This window comes from Pteronotus mesoamericanus, unplaced genomic scaffold (assembly GCF_021234165.1).
Source record: "Pteronotus mesoamericanus isolate MK-2021 breed Mesoamerican mustached bat unplaced genomic scaffold, CSHL_Meso_final contig_2, whole genome shotgun sequence".
Lineage (NCBI taxonomy): Eukaryota > Metazoa > Chordata > Mammalia > Chiroptera > Mormoopidae > Pteronotus > Pteronotus mesoamericanus.
This window is the reverse complement of record NW_026555084.1, coordinates 30,944,477-30,964,441: the sequence shown is the minus strand read 5'-3', so window position 1 is coordinate 30,964,441 and position 19,965 is coordinate 30,944,477. Positions and strand designations below refer to the sequence as shown.

The 19,965-nt window shown below is 37.0% G+C and overlaps 1 protein-coding gene across 1 annotated transcript in view; it reads left to right on the top strand.

Moving 5' to 3' along the window:
- Positions 1-19,965, top strand: part of ADAMTS19 (ADAM metallopeptidase with thrombospondin type 1 motif 19) — a 228,382-nt gene that overhangs the window by 101,505 nt on the left and 106,912 nt on the right. The window contains 1 exon segment of the mRNA XM_054568513.1: positions 12,701-12,806. Coding sequence (XP_054424488.1) covers positions 12,701-12,806 — 106 coding nt within the window.

Genomic DNA, 19,965 nt, shown 5'->3' with positions numbered 1-19,965 from the left:
CAGGCCATGGATGAGATTCAGGAAAATACAACAGGACAGCTGATGGTGATTAGGAGAACTGTGTGAGGTCCCAAGGTGCCTGCTTCGAAGGGGACTGAGGCGTCATTGTCTTATGTACAATGTTTCTTGTCTCCTGTATCTTCAGTAAATGTCTCTATTTTTCATAGTACATGGCTGGATACCTTCTGGACAGACCTTGTAGACACAATTATTAGCATATTGAACCAAAATATAAGAACATACAACAGAACCAAGTGGGGCTTATGTCAATATTTGAAAATCAACCTGTATAATCAAGCATATTTAAAGTATAAATAAGAGACATACAATCATGTCAACTGAAGAAAAAAAAAAAAGAGTCCATGACAAAATTCAACATCCATTCACAATAAAAACTCTCAGGAAGAGGAATAGAAGGGAACTGCTTTAATCAGATAAAAAGTGTCTACAAAAAAAGACAGTTAATGTTACATGCAATGGTTAAAGAATGAATGTTTTTCCACTCAGACTGGAATGGGGCAAGGTTGTTTACTGTATTGTTCCTATAGAAGGCCTAGAAGTGGGATAGGGTAAGAAAAACAAATGAAAGGCACAAATAATTTGAAGTAAGAAATAAAACTGTTCTTCTTTGCAAAAACATGATTTTTCATATAGAAAATGACCAGTAGTATATGAAAAAAAACAAATAAAAATCCAATGTATTTTTATGTATTAGGATTGAACGGTGAAACCAAAACTTTAAATATACTTGTGTGTGTGTATGTGTACACACAAATATATAAACATGTGCATATCTAATACTATAAAATCTAAGTTTAATATATGTGTGTGTACATATATGTAAACTTGATCATAGCTCTAAAATGAGATATGTAGGTAGAAATCTAAGCAAACGTGTACAACTTCTGTGTGCTAAAAACTACGAAGGGCTGAAGTGCTGATCAGAGCAGTAAAAGCTTGGAAGACAGCATAGCCCAAATGCGAAGTCTTCTAAAATTGATCAATAGACATAGTGTGGTTCCAATTAAAATGTGAGCACTTTTTTTTGTAGATAATAGGATGATTCTAAAATTTATATGAAAAGGCAAATAACAATAGCCAAAATAATTTTGAAAAGAAAAATTGTTTTGTAGGAATCCTATTACTTGATTTTAAGACTTACTACAAAGCTTTGGTAACCAGAGAGTATGGTGTTGGTTAAGGAACTGGAACATGAGTCAGTGGTTCAAAATAGTTGCCAGAAATAGATCTACACAAATATGTCCAATCATTTTTCTACAAAGGTACAAACTCTTAAATAGAAGGAAGAAAGAATAATCTTTATATGGGCTTTATTCATAATTGCCCTGCACTGGAAACGCTCCAAATGTTCTTCAGCAGGTGAGTGTATAGACAATCTGTAGTCAAGCCACACAATGAAACGCTATTTAGATGTGAAGGGGAATGAACTCTTCATCCATCTAACTGTTTGGAGGACTCTCCAAGCATTACGCTGGGTGAAAGAAGCCAGTTTCTAAAGGTCACATACTCTCTGGTTACATCTCATGACACTCTTTAAAAGAGTCAAACCTATATTGATTAGGTCAGGGACCATTACTGGGTAGGGCTGCGAAAGGTGTAATTATCACACAAAGGGACAGCACAGGGCAGTATGGGGCACCAACGGCCTGCTTCTGGCTCCTGCTGGGGGTGGTGTTTACACAAATCAATGTGAAGGTTCAGATTCACAGTATTCTACAGTAAAAAGTAAACGCTACTGTGCATGAATTTAAAGATTAAAATGAAAACAAAAAAGAAAGAAACGATATGGTCATTAGATTTGCTTTTGGTGGGACAACTGAGGATTCCACAGATGTTTCTTCGGGTTGAGTCCTACACAAGGGTGTCTGATCCGAAAGGATGTGAAGGGAGGAGGGGCTGAAATTCTGCCAATTCACCTACACAGATCTTTTTCTAATCCTTCCATTAACTTGGGGAACTTTTTTTTCCCTTTTTTTCTTCTTTCTTTTTAAAAAAGTCATTTGCTTCCCCAGTGTTGTGCTTCTTTTTATTTTTATTTAATTTTAATTTTATTTAATTTATTGGAGGACACTGGTTAGTAACATTATCAGGTTTTCAGTGTACAATTCTGACATATCATCTGTAGATTGCATGGTGTATTCACCATCCAAAGTCAAGTCTCCCTCTGTCACCTTGTATTTGACCCACTTTGTCCTCTCATACCTCCCCCCACCCCCCTTCCCCAACAGTAACTACCATATCGTTGTCTGTAACTGAGTTTTTAGCTTGTTTGTTTTGTTTGGTCATTTGTTGCTTTCTGGGCTCTTTTGTAATCCACACTAGTGCACTCCTCTGTCTGAGGCCCTGCTAAGAACCAATAATTTTTGCAGATTTTAGTGTGTATTCAAATGCTTTAGAATTTCCAAACGGAGGGCTGTTTTTTTGTTGTCCCTTCCTCCCTGTATCCTTGTTTATATTCTACCTGTCCTTCAATTTCTTCAACCCTGATCAGCTTCCACGTTTGGATGTCCTGTATTGTCATTCCACCGTGCGTCAACTTGGTAGACTACAGTGTGCTTTTCTTACAACTTACCTTCCTTCACTCCCTCTCTTTCTAATCTCTTTGTGGTCAAGGATCATGCTCAATGCTCTGTGTCTGCAGCGCAAAGCACAATGATTGAACATCCCAAATGCTCAATCTGTATTTCCTAAATGAAGTAAATTCCTGATTAGAAAATAACATCTTCCTATAGTTTACAATAAAAGCAAGGTCGAACTTATCTTGTTTAATTCTTGGCTGCTGGTATATATCTTATTAGGTACTGGAAAAAACATAAATCAGACACTTTATATTTCTATTTTGGCAAGACATGTTGCAGGGACAGGACTTGGATACATAATTCCTAAGGAATTACTATGAAAAGCGGTTGTTCTCAAGATATTTCTCTTTTTAAGATCTTTTATTATTAAAGATTGATTTTAATTATAGAATTTTCTTTATATTAGAAAATGTTTTAATGGTGCTATTAAACACCATATGAATATTAAAACACACTGAGTATATATCTGGGAAACAAAAGTCATCTTAATTTAGAAAACTCCCTGAGGTCTTCCTGGTAGTTTTTGGAGTTGCTATTATAAGCATCTGGGAATCCAGCTTTCTATTCACCATGCACTCAATTTTATTAGTGAACAATGATACTCCTAAATACATTACCTTCTTTAACCCTTCAAGAGTTCTCTGTCATAAGGGGTTGTAAGTTCATTTTACAAACAAGAAAGTTAAATTTAATACTTAATGGCAACCGTGTTCCAGATATGCCAACATATGCTTGAAATAGGTTATCTAAATTAATTAGCATTCCTAGGACCAACTATTCCCAATTTTATGGTTGGGAAAACAGAGGCCTTTGAAAACAGATCTAATGTTTTTATGGTCACAAAACTAAAAATTGAGGTTGGTCTCAGACTCTAGAATATTTGACCCAAGAGCAGCAATTTTTAAAGCTTTCTTTGCATTTTGCCTTTTTTTACACCTAATGTAGAAAACAAGTCATGAAAAATTATTAATGAATTCTAATCAGGATTTTAGGAAGTAGCAAATTATTTTGGAGAAAAATTTTAACCAACTTACTATTAACTACCTCTGTATAAGACCTAAAAAACCAAGATCTTAAAAATGCATCTAGAATTGAAATCCTTGGCCCTTAGGTAAGCAGATTTTATTTAATAAGTTATATCAAACAATATTTTAAATATTAGTAGTTGAGATTTAAGAACATCCAGATATTTGTAATTGTAACTGCATTATAATTATAAATTTACATTCTTTAGATTTCTTCAGTTTATTTATTTCTCTAGGTCTTTACTTGACTAAAAACACTGATAATACTGACTTAGAAAGCAAGTTATGAATAACAAAATGATTAAAAATTGGCATGTGATAAAAGAATATTGTGTCAAACTGTTTTGAAGATTGGGCTGGTTTATAGTTGTAAATGCACACTGTCAACGTTTTTACTAGTATACTAAAAAAACAATTTATACAGCTTTTTTAGTAGCACGATATTTTTAGTTTTAATTGTCCCTGCTTAAAGCCTTCAGGGTATGATTACCTTATGGCATTATAAAACTATGTTAGCCAAAATTCCTGATTTATATGTAATCAGAACACTTAAAATTTTTTCCAGTGTATCTTAAAACGTCACGAAAACCTTTAACAGTGATTCATCTTACCTATTTTTTTCAAGTCATGACAGTTTTTTAATCTCCAAGGCAGATGAAATAATTAAACCTATTTCTTTTTCACTTGTGAGCTGAGTCATATAGAAAGCCTAAATACTCTGATTTACCTTTTTAACCTAACACAGCAGTGAGGACACCAACGTTCAGCCATGATTGCGGTCGACTCCACAGTAAATTCCGATTACGGATTTACAAGAATTAGTCTAATCCACCTCCTGTGGCCTTTTCAATGTGACACAAGAATTATATTTTTCGAAGTTGCCCTGTTCATCATGTCTTAATGATAGGTCAAAGCCACAATGATGTACATTCGAAACTGGTGTAATTTAAACTAAGAACTTGAGAGTTTAACTTCTAACCCCTCCTAACCTGCCCTTAAATTTTCTGAAGAGAGATGGGATGCAAATGCGAAGTAGAATAAATCTAGAATAGCCAGAGCACGAAACCACCCAGCAGACATAAATTTTCTTAATTATTTTTCCTCCCATACAAAAGCAACCCTTGTCATTGTCTTAATGTGGGGGGAGGTGGATGGACTTAGTGGTTTATGATAAAGCTTACGTTAAAGGAAGTGCAAGAACATCAGAGTAACAGCCAGGCCTGGTTTGGAGTTCACCCTCTCCCCCAGCAGCCTCTCCGCCCCTCAGAGGAGCAGATTTTAGGAACTGGCCACTTACCCTGCATGTCGCTCTCCCTCCGGACTCCCCTTCTTTCACTGTTTTTACTAAACATTTACTTGAACTATCTTTCACCCTCTTCCTGCATGATATTACATTCCATTTAAAAGCTTGTCAAAGACTTAGAAGTGGTATACGACGTATATATGCTGTTTAGTCCAGGAGTTCATTCATCTTAGATATTTTATTATCCCTTAGGATAATAATGAATGATTTTTCGCTGTTTTATTTTCCTTTAGAAACCCACTAAAATCACACACACGCACTTTTTTTAAATGTGTGTATTCCCATCTGTAGTTAATTTTGTCTCAATATACATATAGAGGTCAAAAGCTATGCTATATTAGGCAAAGAAAATGTTCTGTCTAGCTTTCTACACTGTATTACGTCTTTTCTCCACAAATCCACACCTCGCTTGATTCCAAGAAAATAAAAACTTCTACTTGTTACTTAGTATTATTTTTTCTTCTAGTTTAAATGACTTTGTTTATATGTCTTGTTTTTATTTTTGTTTTGTTTAACTTACAGTGATTGTCCCCAAATAGTCCCCCTAACCTCTCATTGGAGCCTTTCCTAGCAGCTGGGGTGGCGGGTGTAGACCAGCAACCCCAGTTCTTTTGCTGCCTTCGGAGGCCTTTGATCTTTGCATCTCGGCGATGCATCCCTTACCGTGCACGGCAACGGGGCACCTGCCGGACTTGGCCGCCGGGAGTGCAGTCCGTGGTCAAGAATGCTGTCTTGGTCAAGGCCCTGAGACCTTCCCCACGCTTCTCCTCGCCACACTCTTTATCTTCCCACCCACCCCGAACCCCACCCGTGCGGATGGTACTGCTACTCACTGGGCGGTGCCCTCCCCACGTCACCCACCCTGCTGGCCTCCAGGTCAATGAGAGTCAGTGGGCTCAGACCTGATAGCTCAGTCCTTCTCTCTTCCTAGTCATGGTGGTACTTCCGTGAATTCTCTACTTGAGCATCTTGTATTGGCCTGAGGACTTCCAGTCCCCGAGTTTGCCGTAGTCCTTATCCCTTCCCATCTGCTCTCCGAGAAGGGCCTGTAGGTGACCGGAAGACTCACGTACGTGGGCATAACGGAAGAGAAATGCTCACTCATACACTTCCAAGTTCACCATGACTGTGCTGTGCGAGCCGTGGTCCTACACAGGGTGAATGAACAGATTGCTTTTCAGTAGTTTCTGGCTGCGGCGCTGCTTACATTCTGATAAAGTTGGTCAATATCCATAATCCATCATTAAATTAATTGGTATATTAAAAAATAAAAATGGCAAAGAAAAATATATCTAAGTAGAAGATAATTTGGGAGCTCTAGGTTGGGGAGAAGGGTATTTATCATTTTAAATTTGGTGATCAAGAAATGCCTCATTAAAAAAAGCGATATTTTAAAAAGATTTGAAGAGAACCTGGAAAGAGACATCCAGGGAGAGAATGTTCCAGACATAGCGAAAAGCCAGTGAAGAAGCCTTGAGGTGTAAGCATGCTTGTCGCATCTGAGAAATGACAGAAATAAAAAAGCCAGCGAACCTGGAATAGAATAAAGGGGATAATTATAGCAAATTTCAGATTTGCTATTTCTTATTTTGAAAGCTTTGGTAAATTGTAAAGTTAATGGCATACATTTTTTTCTATTACCTTAATATCTTTAGGAATTGTAGTGATATTTTCTTACTCATTTTGAGGTTGGTGGTTTGTATTTGTCGCTCTTTTATTTTTGGTCTGTTTACTAGGGAATAACCAACTTTTGCCAATTTTTTTTACATTCACTTTATTGTTCATTGATTTCCCTCTTTATTTTTTCTCTCTTGTATTTTCTTAAGCTTTGATACACTCTTCCCAGCTCCTGAAAAGAAGTTTAACCACAGATTTTTTTGTCTTTTTATTTTTTCTAACATATGCTATGAATTTCCTTAAGTTCTCTTGTTTCAGCCCACACATGTTTGATGTATCCTATTTTTATTATGATTATATTTAAAATATTTTCTAGTGTTCATTATATTTCTTCTTTCACTTATGGAAGTGTCTGTCACCCCGCATCTCGGCAGGGCGCGTTTTCCAGTTACCTTTTCAACCCTCATTTCTTCACTCTTTCCACCGTGGCCAGTCAACATGCTTTGGATGATTTACACTTTTGAAATTTGTTGAGTTTTTCCCCACACCGCTCAGGGCTTGTCTCTAGTTTTTATGTCAGTGGCTCCCTCTCACTGTGCACATTTTCTTTCTTTGGTTTGTAATTTTTATTTGTGAGCTCATCTTCAGTGGGAATATGCTATTTGTTGTTGAGATGATAAAGTGTTTTGCAATAGTGATATTTCATTTGTTTTTTACTGAACTGACAAGGATTTCCCCACTGTGTGGTCAAGTTGTACATCACATTCAGGGCTTAGTATTTGTGTATGGATCTCATTTCCTTGCTCGGGAACACCTGCCTCTGCAGGGATTTTGAAGCACGCCTGTTATTTAATAAGACTGGATCTTTTCTGGTATCTTATCTGCTATCTTATCAGCAATAACTGATGATCTTATCACTCCAGGTTTGAATTTTTGAAGCTTCATTCTTACACTTGGGAATTCTTTCTCTTCAAGCTTTACAATGCATTAACATTTTAATATATTACATATTATTTGGCAACTCTGTTTTTCACAGAAGGAGGCTCAGTCTGCCACTTCGCAGGAACACAAGAGCAACATGTTAATGTCTATAAAATGTTGTTATTTGACCACAGGGATTCACTGTATATTTTATTAAACTAATATTTCTTTTTGTTAGAATTCACATGTTTCTTAATATTCACAGAAACTGTGCTTTAAGAATATTACAGATTACTTAAACATTTAAAAGCATTGGGAAGCCTTTATTTACTTATTTCATTAAAAAATTTATTTATTTACTTCTAGAGAGAGGGGAAGGGAGAAAGAGAGGGAGAGAAATATCAATGTATGGTTGCCTTTTGTGCGCCCTTAACTGGGGACCTAGCTTACAACCCAAGCCTGTGCCCTGACTGGGAATCGAATCCATGACCCCTTGGCTTGCAGGCCGGTGCTCAATCCACTGAGCCACACCAGCCAGGGCACGGGAAGCCTATTTTTAAAATACATTTATAACCATACTGATATTAAGCTCATAGCTTGTATAATTATACTTGTGTATTACTAGGTCATCGTTTTTTAATGGAACAGCAACAGATAATTAACAAACTAGTAAGGCAAGTTATCTTAAAATATATTTAAAGCCCGATTGAAATGTAATCCTGTAAACGGTTTTCATATTGTCTGGCCATCATTAATAATCCTATATATTTTTTTCTAATTACTGGATGAAATAAATTTTTTGATTCTTTAAAGTTACCTTTCTTAAGGCCTTGCTCACATTTTCTGTTACCCTTTGTTTCAGGGAATTTAACCCGTGTAATTCCTTTAACACACTCCCTATTGAGAATATGCTAAGCACGGTGCTGATGTAGAGGTGTCCCACGTCACGTGCACCTTTGAAGAAGCTAAGCCACCCCTCTGCGGGCCGCATCCCCTCTCTTGAGCATCGCCTTGCCCTTGTCCTTCTCAGTCCTTTGTTCAGAATCACCTGCGCCCCCTTTTCCGGCGCCTTGCCCTGGTAACCTCTGCCCCCTCAGTGATGTCAGCCGGTTTTCCTAAAAGCCTTTCCTGCTTTGATTTTTTTTTTTTTTTCCATATCAGATGCCTCTTTTTATTCTCCCATAATATCCTTTGTACATCTCCACATCTCAATCCTATGTTAGCACGAGCGCTTGTGCGGCGCATGCTCCCGAAGGGACACTCGGCTCGTATTCGTCTTTGTGCCTTCGGTGCTCATCCTGTTGCACTGCTTGTTCCATTAGACCTCAAGTGGCACTAGAGCTCGTGGGTAACTCGTACTGTGCAATCACGGGATTAATAACTCACCTAGGACTGTGCCAGGGTTTTGTGTCAGGAGAGAAGGATTTTGAACTCAGGGCGTCTAGCTAGTCATCAAAAGACACAGTTCTGCAGCTGGACGGCTGACTTGTGCTAGGCTACGTCCCTCCGCTCACATCCCAACGCTGAGGTCCGCCAGCCCACCGCTGCGCCGCGCATCTGCTGTGGTTCCAGGGGTTTTTGACCATCTCGATAAGGCGGGTCACAGCGCGTCCCAGGACAGTGCGCTGGTTTTCAAGTGCAGGCTTCTGTTGACTCCTGGTGTGTGGCTTGATTCATTTTTAGGTGAAAAATTAGACATTATTTTGATTTCCTTTGTATTTCCAGAGTTTCTTATATTCAAAGAGTGCTGTATTATTATTTTTTTTTCTAAAAAAGGATTTTTTAAAATTCAAGTAACTGCAAATAGGAAACCGAGGGAAGGGGGTGCCCAGGCCAGGGCAAGTAATGCTACCTCCGGCCCAGCAGAACGGAGGGTGGGGGGTGGCCCTCCACCCTCAACCGTCAGCACAGGCCTGGCTCTGCCGCAGCGGCCTGGGGCTGATGTAGCCAGTTCCCAGCCTGCTGTGCCCGGCCCCTTCCCGAGAGCCTCTCTTGGAGGGGAGTGTGGGCAGAACAAGAGGCAGTGAATTGCTGACTGTGCCCTGGGTTTGGGGGTCCCTTCCCACTCTTACCCCTGGCTTCCCAATAGGGGGCCTGGAGGGGCTCCCCTGGCCTTAAAGGGGCCTGAGCCCCGTCTCACTCTGACACGCTCAGTCCACTGGCGGCAGCGGCACGAGTGGCCTGGATAGGGCTGTTTGGCCCCAAGATGCCCACTTTCCTTTCTTCCCCACCTTGCCTAGTCCTGGCCCTAGGTAGGACAGCCCCCCAGCCCCCCGGGGCATGGGAAGGCAGGCGGAGGGGTGGCGGTGAGCCCCCCACCTGTCTACTTCCACTCAAAGCCTCTGAGTTTCCCCTTCCCTCACATGGGGCATGGATAGGGGCTGGCCTTGCCCACTCCCGCGACACCGTCCCCCGACCCTGCCCGCCACCGCCGACACACACACAGTCCTGGCTGCATCTTTCCTCTGTTTACAAACTGCCTCTGGACTGCTGTGCTGTTTTTGGTTCAACGTTTCATTCTTAGAAAGAGTGCTTTGAAAAGGGTCTGTATTATATCTATCTTTAAATAACAGCTGTATTAAATCCTCTCTCCTCCTAACCTCTACCCTTTATTATAATAGGAAACATGTGGATTTTAGGAAGGAACTGAAAAGCATGGGCTTTTAAACAGAATAATGCAAGTCATTAAAATTAGTCATGGCTACAGTCATTCTCCGTAACTTCTAAGGAAAAGAGGATCTTGGTACTCCAAGTGTAAGGACAGTGACATTCGAATGTATCAGAATCTTAAAGATTCAGACTTCAGAGTCACATAAAAGAAGAATAGGAGTAGAGGATCTTTTCTGGTTGTTAAATTATACCCTGGTCTCTAAGAGATTTTATTAATTATTATTCAAATTTTATAGATGCAGTATCATGTTTATGTCTTTAATTTTGTCATTACAAAGCTATTGTAAACATTTACATGAATTTGGGAAATTAGAGCATTTTTCATCCCCCTCCCTTGAACTCTTTGTCCTGTTCCCCTCTTCCTCCTTATAAAGACTTCCGATGGGCTTTGAGACGTGCGCCTCCATCTTCCCAGGGAGACGGGCTTTGTGACATGAGACCCTCTTCCTACAAGACGGGCTTTCTGACACATGATGTGGGACCCTCAAAAGACTGGAATTATCTTGTGGAGGGCAGGCCCCTCGTAGTACTGGCTTCCCCCGGTCGGTGAGTGCTCTAGGAGCCCATCTGTATCCATTGCCAGCTGGCGTTGTTGTGAGAGGCTGCGTTCAGCATCAGTGAATTTTGTTTTGAAGACTCTCAACGTGTTTGCCCGTTTTGTGACGGGCGATTTACATACACGCGCCCCTGCCCACAACATGGCTTTGGACCAAAAATGGTGCGATCCCAGTGCCCCACCCTCCCTATTCACTTGATCTCGCCCTGTGTGACTTTTTTTTTGCTTGTTTGTTTCCCTGGATGAAAAAAGTCCTCAAAGGGACATGTTTTGCCAATGTGGAACAGACGAAACGACAAAGAGCAGAAGCACTAAAAGACATCAAAATCGATGAGTTAAAAAACTGTTTTGAGCAGTGGCAAAGACACTTGATAGGTGTATGGCATCAAATGGAAAGTACTTTGAAGGTGACTGAAGTTTAAACATGTGAGAATAAATACACAGTTTTTTTATAAATAAATCCAGGGGGGTTTGGGGTCCCCCTCGTATATGTATATTTCATCTCTTAGCTGTTTCTGTAGTTGTATTTTTAAAATAATATGTTTATACTATATTTTGCTTAAAGAATATATCTCATTTCCCTGGTAGGCCAGTGAATATGAGGCCTTACCATTGTGAACAAAGGTTTGAATCGGTAGTAGAGGATTTCAAATATACCTTCAACTCATCTCCGCTTCCAGCCCTGCCTCAGCGCCCGTCCCTCCTCGGCCCTCGTGTGCCTCAGTTCCCAGGCCTCTCGTGGGCTCCTTCTCACTCATAACCTCCTTCTCTCCTGTCATTTGGCTGTGGCTCCACTAAATAATTCATATTCCCCCACCAGTCTTTTATCTTTCCCAAATATGGACAAGGTGATTTATTCTTTTATTTCAATTTAATTATCCCTTGACATTTTTTAAGTTTCTGGTGAGGGGAAGAAACTCACAAGCAGTCAGCTAAGGCATCTTTAACCAGGGCCAACTCTGCACTAGATCGTTATCAGGAGCAATATGGACGTGGGCCGGCCCGTGGATTCAGGTTGGGGCCAGCCCCAGTTCTAGCCTCCTTAGTGGTCATGTGATCTTTGGAAAGTCGTTTTGTCTGTTCATGCCTTAATATTGTCATAAAGACAAAATGTATTTTATAAGGATATGAGAATTAGAGACTATACAATGAATTCATACTAGACATTAAGACTAGAATAAATACTAGACATTATTTTAATAACTTCTGTTATTTGAGAATACGTTAAAACTTACACTTAGGAGATTTCAATCCCTTGGTTAAATAATATTTATTCAGGGATATATTTGAGTTGGTAAAGTAGTACATAAATCTTTGACTACAAAGTTATCAATGATTTCAGATATTATCACCTTTATTGATTTAAACCAAAGGATCAAATATCTTGTTGGAAGTTTTATCTTAAATAATATTTCAGTATCATATACTCTGCTGTCAGACCATCTTATTAGCCAAGAAATTTTCAGAAGAAACATGTTCAGTTTTTCAGATATCACAGAGAGTTTGTATGTCATATTAATTAAAATATTTCACAAAATTAAATTTCAGAATTTATTTACTCAATATAAATGTAAGTACAAGAATGTCCTATATGCGCTTTATTTTATTTTAAGGTATTTCTTTGATATTAGGTTCTTCACAAGAATTGAAAATATTTAACATAATCATTGGTTTTTATTTACATTTCTAAGTTGGTACCCATCATTTATCTTAAGTGACAATAAAAATGGTAATTATAAAATGCATTCTTACACTATAGCTTTTGAGAATTAGATAATTGATAAAATAATTTCACCTAAATTTTGAAATTGAAAGGAATATTAACAGTTTATTATGTGACTTGTATGTATGCATTTACCCCTAAAGTTCCACATATAAAGGTTAGATATCATATTTTAACATTGACATATTTTTGTTTCTTCTATTAGTACCTAGCATAAGTTCTTGCACTTTAATTTGCATTTTGAGTGTTTGCATTAATATGATAATTAATGTTTGTGTTTTCTAGGTATAGCTTACTTGAGTGGAATGTGCAGTGAAAAAAGAAAATGTATTATTGCCGAAGACAATGGCCTGAATCTCGCATTTACAATTGCTCATGAAATGGGTCACAAGTAGGTAAAAGTGCTGGCTATGCTAGCAAATTGGCATGTAACTACACTTTGAGTTATTGAGTTGCTTGAACATATTTTGTTTTTCTCCCCCTTTGAGCTCCAGTATTTTAAAAATTAGGGAAACAAGAAGAGCTGGAGAAGGCCATCTAAATTTAAAATGTCTTCTGAATGTTGTAACTATTCCTGTTAGTGTGAGCAACATCTTATTACATTATCGAAATCCTCATTAGGGTAGTCTTTCATGGCATATGATTGATTTCACTACACATTTTCAAATGAAATAAACATTGCAATAATCATGACAACTATGAAGCTATGTGTTATTTAAACCTCTAAGGAAAACACTTAGTACAAGTTTAAATACTTTTATCCTCTAATAGTAACAATGTTTGTTATTACCAGACTCAGAGGAAAGGACTCCATCTGCATGGTCGGAGGTAATGTATTTGAAAGAGAATTAAACTGGACACAAAATGAACACGTAACGAACATTAACTATGTCCCAGGCACAATCTAAACACTTTACATCAATTAGTTCATTTAAAACTTACAGAAAGCAAGGATCTCATTTTACAGATAATATTAATAATAGCAATAAATAATTAGTAACAACAACACTTACATAGCGCTTACTAGGTGCCAGGCACGTTTCTACGTGCCTTATATATTCCTACAAGACTCTGGTGAGGTAGTGCTATTAGAGTAGGCATCTTACAGCCAGAGAAAACTGAAGTATAGGGGAGTTAATTTACCTTTTCAAAGTTATAAAAATATTAAATGTTCGATGAGGGATTTGAGCTCAAGTCATCTAACATCGGTCGCACTGTTCTGAATTTCTCTGTTATCTGCCTGCTACCTTTGGGCCCTAGGCCGCTCATCATTAAAATGGGGATAATACCTGTGTTATGAGGTTGGCGTGGGATCCAAACGATGTAAGATCCATGCGCATATTTGCAGGCGGTATGTGAGATTAGAAGTAGTGTGAGTTAGGGAACCAGAGGAGCATGGGCTTCAGGCTTCCCTGCCAGGTAGCAGGATCAGTAGTACAAATGAAAAGTGTTTTGATTGGACTCAGATTTGGAGAGGTTCTTCACAGGGAAGGGATCATTACGGAGGCTTCTTTGGTCAAAGACATATTTAGTTTGGCCAGCAGTGTTTAAAAAATGGAATTGGTTACCAACATTAAAAAGTATGAATTAGACATAAAAATTCAGATTTGCAGACCTGGCAGCCCTGGACCCACAGTCCCACAGGACGACCGTTCCTTGGGGCCGAGCGGCGCCCGTGCCCGGTTGCCGGGGCCGCCTTCCCCAGCCCCTCACAAGCCACCGCGCCCCCCGGCCCCCGCCCGAGCCCAGCTCACGGCATGTGCGCTGTGTGCCTGGACCCTGGACAAGGAGTGGTTTTAGGTCTGATCGGTATAAGGAAGTTTAGGAGACAACTTCTATAGCATTTAACAGTGTTTAATTAAAAAACAACTTTTTGTTCAGGTAAATGAAACACAGGAAAATAATCAAGTCATAATGATACAACTCAATGAATTATAAAAATTGAATATATTTTGAAATCCAGAATCTGTAGTTTAATGAATTAATAGTATGCCAAATTAAAAAAAAAATTGAATATAGCCATGCGTCCATAACCTAGTCCAAGAGATAAGACATTATCAGCAGTGATTGATTTCTGATGTCCCTATTTAACTGTGTAGATAAACTTTCACTTTCTCCCATGCAGGCTTTGAGTCTTCAGGTGAGTGCTCTAGAATACACATTTGTTCTTCAAAAAATAAAGAAACAAACAGAAAATAAATACCGTTAAGTCATCATCTTTTAGGAATAATGTGCGATGCAATAACCTCATTCAGTGTGGGATCCCATAAATAATGGGATTTAGAACCTTAATTCCATCTTTATAATTTAAAGACATATTAGTTTAATCATACCAGGAAAAACCATGTGCCTCATTAGAGTGAAAATTGTTTAAAGGCAAGAAAAATGTTATCACTAAAGAATTTTAAGACAGTAAATGCAAATTAATCATAAATATAGTTTTGTACATTAAATACAAATTTCTGAATAATTATAATTTTCACTATTTAGCTATACATTAACAGCTTGATATACAAGCAGTCAGTACATTTTTATGCAACAGATGTTAAATAATTTTTTCAAGTGCTCTGAATAGTAGAAGTTTCACTTTAAAACGTTGTTTTACTTTTTAAAAAGAGATATGTGAAATTACTTTATTCATTTGTTATATTCTTAAATGTAGGAAAAAACACTAATTGAAGGAATCAACCACAATCCATGTTACTTTATTAACATGTAAAGTCTTGATCAAGAACCTACTCCTGTAACTAGTTTAAATAAAAACACAACTAAATGATATGATTAAGGGAAAGGCCACTTCAACTTTATGTAGTAGAAACATTGCTTTATGACCAAGAACTCAGGTTGGAATGGCTAAAATGGTAGTGAAATATTATTTTATTTGACTTTTATAGAACGGTACCCAAAATCAATAGAGATATGCCAAAAGTATGTGTAATGCTTGATGGATTAAGACCAGGACATATGAATATTGTATGTTGAGCTACTTAGTTGCTAAAAGTTCTTACTAGTAGTAAGCAGTATTTGTCTTGAAAGTAGAGACTAGTGTTTTTTTCCCAATGCTAGAGATTGGTAGATGCAAATATTGAGAATCATGGTATGTTTATAAAGAACAAATCAAAAGGATGGAGTTCATCTATATAAATTCAGTGTAAGACATAAAGCACAATGATAAAAAGGTAGGTAAAAGCCCCGAATTCAAGCCGCTAGACCACCAGTGAGAGCAAAGGGGGTCAAATATATGGTGCTGGAAGAAGACTTGGTTTTGGGTGGCTGACACACAATGCAATGTATGGGTCGTATATCATGGAGATGTGTACCTGAAACCTATATAATCCGATTAACCAATGTCACCCAAATAAATTTACTTAAAAAAGAATTTTAAAAAGTAGAAAAGAAGACATATGTAGGAAGAGGAAAATTTTTAAATGGGCATATATAGATAGCCTCTCAAATAGGGAGAATTTTCATAGATGTTAGATAATTATATGTATGAAACCTGTGAACACACACACGCACACACACACACCAACAAAGCTCTTTTTTTAGGAAGTTGCCAGTGTTGAGTATTTAAAAACAATATCTGTCTGTCTATCTATTTTTGAAGAGAAAAAAGGATTACTAAATGCTTATGACATTAATCAGAAAATGGGAAAAAATATAGAGCTCTTTTAATTAGAGTATAATTAAGAGTCAGCTATTTAAGTAAAACTTAAATTTTTCTGGTTTTTTAAAAATTTATATCTTTTCTATTTTCTTTTTTGGTTATAACTTCTTCCCCTGTAGTTCCTAATATAGGAAGAAAATGGACCATATAATTCTGCAGAACGATTTCATTTAAACTTGTCAATTCATAATCACACATGAAGAGTTTCTAAATTGAACTGGGACAAGCATACTTATGTTAGTTGAATTTGATTTCTAGAAATTCCCAGAGCAACACCACATATAGCTGGAAAAATCAATATGGGCCACCAAGTAATTAAAAGTGATCCTTAAGGGTGAGAATTTGAGTAATTGAAGAGAACAAAAAAGTTATTTTACTATTACAAAGGATTCTTAAATAATGTCAGCAAAAATGTATTGAATTTTTCTCTTCAGAAATTATCAGTTTAAAAATTTTGGTATGTAATTATATTAAAAATGCAAGTTCGAGTCATAGCAAGACAGGAGAAATAAATGATTTATGCCGTTTTATGTGTCCCTTTTAAAATTATTTTTCTTTTAAACTATAGTTCAGGGGAGTGATTATTTTTCTTGTAACCAAAAATTTTAAGAATGTAATGTTTTAATTTGTATTGAGTGTTTTTATACTATGAAACATGAATGAGATCTTCATCAATTCACTGTGAGGAAAACTATAACTTTATTTTTATAAATAAAACTCACAGGTAATTGTTCATAAATTTGACAGGGTTTGTTGAGTGCATATGTAACACATTCACTACATTTTATATATCTTATATGATCTTTATAAGCAGCAATTTGTTGGAGAAAGCTTTTCCTTTGATTTCAAGCCATAATTTAGTATTAATACAATAATTGTGGTGGGATTATGGTATCTGAGGAGAGTGTCCCGGAGTTCACCGTGAGGTCTCTGATTTGCTAAAGGACTCCCAAAACTCAGCAGAGCTGTTTTACTACTAAGAAGGGTTTATTATAGTGAATAGGTACAGATTAAAATCAACAAAGGAACAAGGCACAAGGCAGGGTCAGGGGACGCCTGGCACAAGCTTCTGCTTGTCCTTTCCTACTGGTGGTGTGCGCACAGTGCTTTTAACTCTCTCAACAACAACGTGTAAAAACATGCAGAGGGTGTCGCCAACCAGAGAAGCCAAGCTGAGCATATCCAGGGGTAAAATCCCGATATCCAGGAATTTTCCTGGAGTTCGGTCAGGTAGGTGGCTGACCACCCACAAGGCAGACTTTCAGTCTCCAGCCCCTTCAGAGCCCGAGCTGGCCCAAGTTCCTCCCCTCCCCCCAGTCACATTGTTAGTGTAAACTAACCAGGTAAACAAAGGCGCTCTTATCAGGCAAGATATTTCAGAGACTTAAACGTTACCTCCCAGGGGCCAAGCAAGGACCAGACCTTTCTTTGAAATGTGCAAGTTTTGGACCACCCAGACTTGTGGAGTTAACTCTTTACTGCAATATTTTACTGCAATATTTATGCAATATTTTCAAAGTCTTAAAAAATGTATTTATTAGGTTGCTAAAGTCTATCTAGCAAAAAGAATGATGTTTTCTTTTATCAGCTGGGATTGCACTAAATATTGTGTATTCACATCTAATCCAATCTCATGGCAATCTTGAGCTAAGCATGGTTATTATCATCTTTTTTACAGATGAGTAAACTGAAGCTAACAGATGAATTTTTCAGGGATTCTTTTGTTTGATATTAAGGATGTACTTTTTGATAAAATATATTGTTAAGATTTTCTCTTAGTTAACTTAATCTTGTTTTTAAATGTTTTTGACTTACAGATACTTGTTAGTAGTCAAATTTCATATTTTCTTTTACTATTTCTTCTATAGCATTTTGCAATTAGCAGTGCTTCCTCATTCTAAATTTAGGGAGATGCATTTTTGTCCCTTGGTTTTATATTTTCTCTTCTCTCATTCTGTCTCTCTGTCTCTTCTTCCTCTCTAGCCATTTAACACTGGCCATTTAACATCTAGAATTTACTTTAGTGTATATAGTAAAGTTCTCACCATTAAATTTGATTTTCTCAGTAACTGCTCAGTGAATGATCTTACTGTTCAAAATGTGGTCTCTTATTAGATAAGGAGTTGTACCAAAATATAGAGAGTATATTTACCAAAATCAATGGGAAACATCATTCTTAATGGTGAAATATTGGAACTAAAAATTAAGAAAAAAACTTACTATACCTGCTTCTATTATGTACTGGGAGTCCAAAGATGTGCAGCATAACAGGAAAAAGTAAAAGGTGAAGGAGGAGAATGGAAGACAAAGCTATTTTAATTTGCAAATGATGTGATATGACTGCCTACATAAAAACATGATAGAAGGTACAAAAGAGTATGGAATTAATTGATGATTTTAGTAAGATTATTAGATATAAGACAAATATACAAAAATCAAATGTCAACACAAAAATACAAAATATCATTTTAAAAAAAGATACTCTTTACAGTAGCAATAGAAAACACAAAGTACTTAGGAATAAATGCAACAAAATATAGGAATGTATATACCCTTATTAAAATGCATTAAATGAAACCTTTATCAATAAAAAATATACCATGTTTATGAATAAATTCAGTATCTAATAGATGCCAATTCTGCTGTAAATTATGTAGAGGTTCCTGGAAATTCCAATAAATGTACCATCACAGCTTCTCTTATGGAAGTTGGCAAAGTATTTCCAAAATTTATATATAGATGCCAATTGCCAAAATAGTGAAAATATTCTTGGAGAAGGAATAGGTGAAGCTGGAAGCAAAAACAGAGGAAGATGTGGGGGAGAATAATGGGGGAATCTTGCTTTAACAGAGATCAAGACCTATTATGAAATGAAAGTGGCTGAGACATTTTGACATATTTGCGGATATAGACAGACCAAAAGAATAAAATACAGAGTCATAAACAGGCCAGGACTTACGTGGAAACCTCACGTCGGACCACAGGGTCATTGCACGCCAGTCAGGGGAGTTGACTGTTCAGAAAAATGTGATGATGCGTTTGATTTTCCACATGTATAACAATGACATTAAATATCGTCTTTATATAATTTCTAAGAATCAATTCTGGATAAAATAAAGAGCGACAGGTCACAGATAACACTTTTCAGAGACAACGTGTGAGTCTGTCTTTAAGACTTCAGGACTGAAAGGATTTCTGAACCAGCACACCTTTGTGTGTCTTTTTTTGGCAGGCAAAGGAATGAGGTCTGATAGAGAAGCCTGATGTGGATCTTAGACTGGTCTTGTTCTAGTTTCTTCTTTGTGTGATGTTTCCTTTAATGCTTAAGTTGTATTAGACTACATAACACACACACAGACACATACATCTGTAGTGCGCATAGACATATAACGTATTTTTATGAAAATATTTCATAATTTTAAAATAAAAATAAAAGGAGAAAGGAATGGCAAAATGAGCACTATTTGTGTAATTGGAAAACTTAAGACAATCTAAAAAATACCTATTATGATAATAAAAGAGTTTTTATTGGCCTGTTACAAAACTATATGAAAATTTTTGCTTTCCAGTGCATAAGCAACAGCCACTTGTAAACTATTAAGAAAAAATGTATATTGAAGATACCAAAAAATTAAATAAAATAAAAATTTAAAAGATAAAACACCTAGGAATATACTTACAGAGGAATGTACAAAACTTATAAAAAGAAGAATTTATAACTACACAGAGAGTCATAAAAGTGGTTTAAATAAATGGAAAGACATTTCCTGGTTTGGAATAGGAACAGTCAATATTATAAAATGACAATTATCTATATATAAATGTAATGTGATCTGCCCAAAAATACGAGTAGAATTTTTATTTCTTTTTTTTTATTAGACAT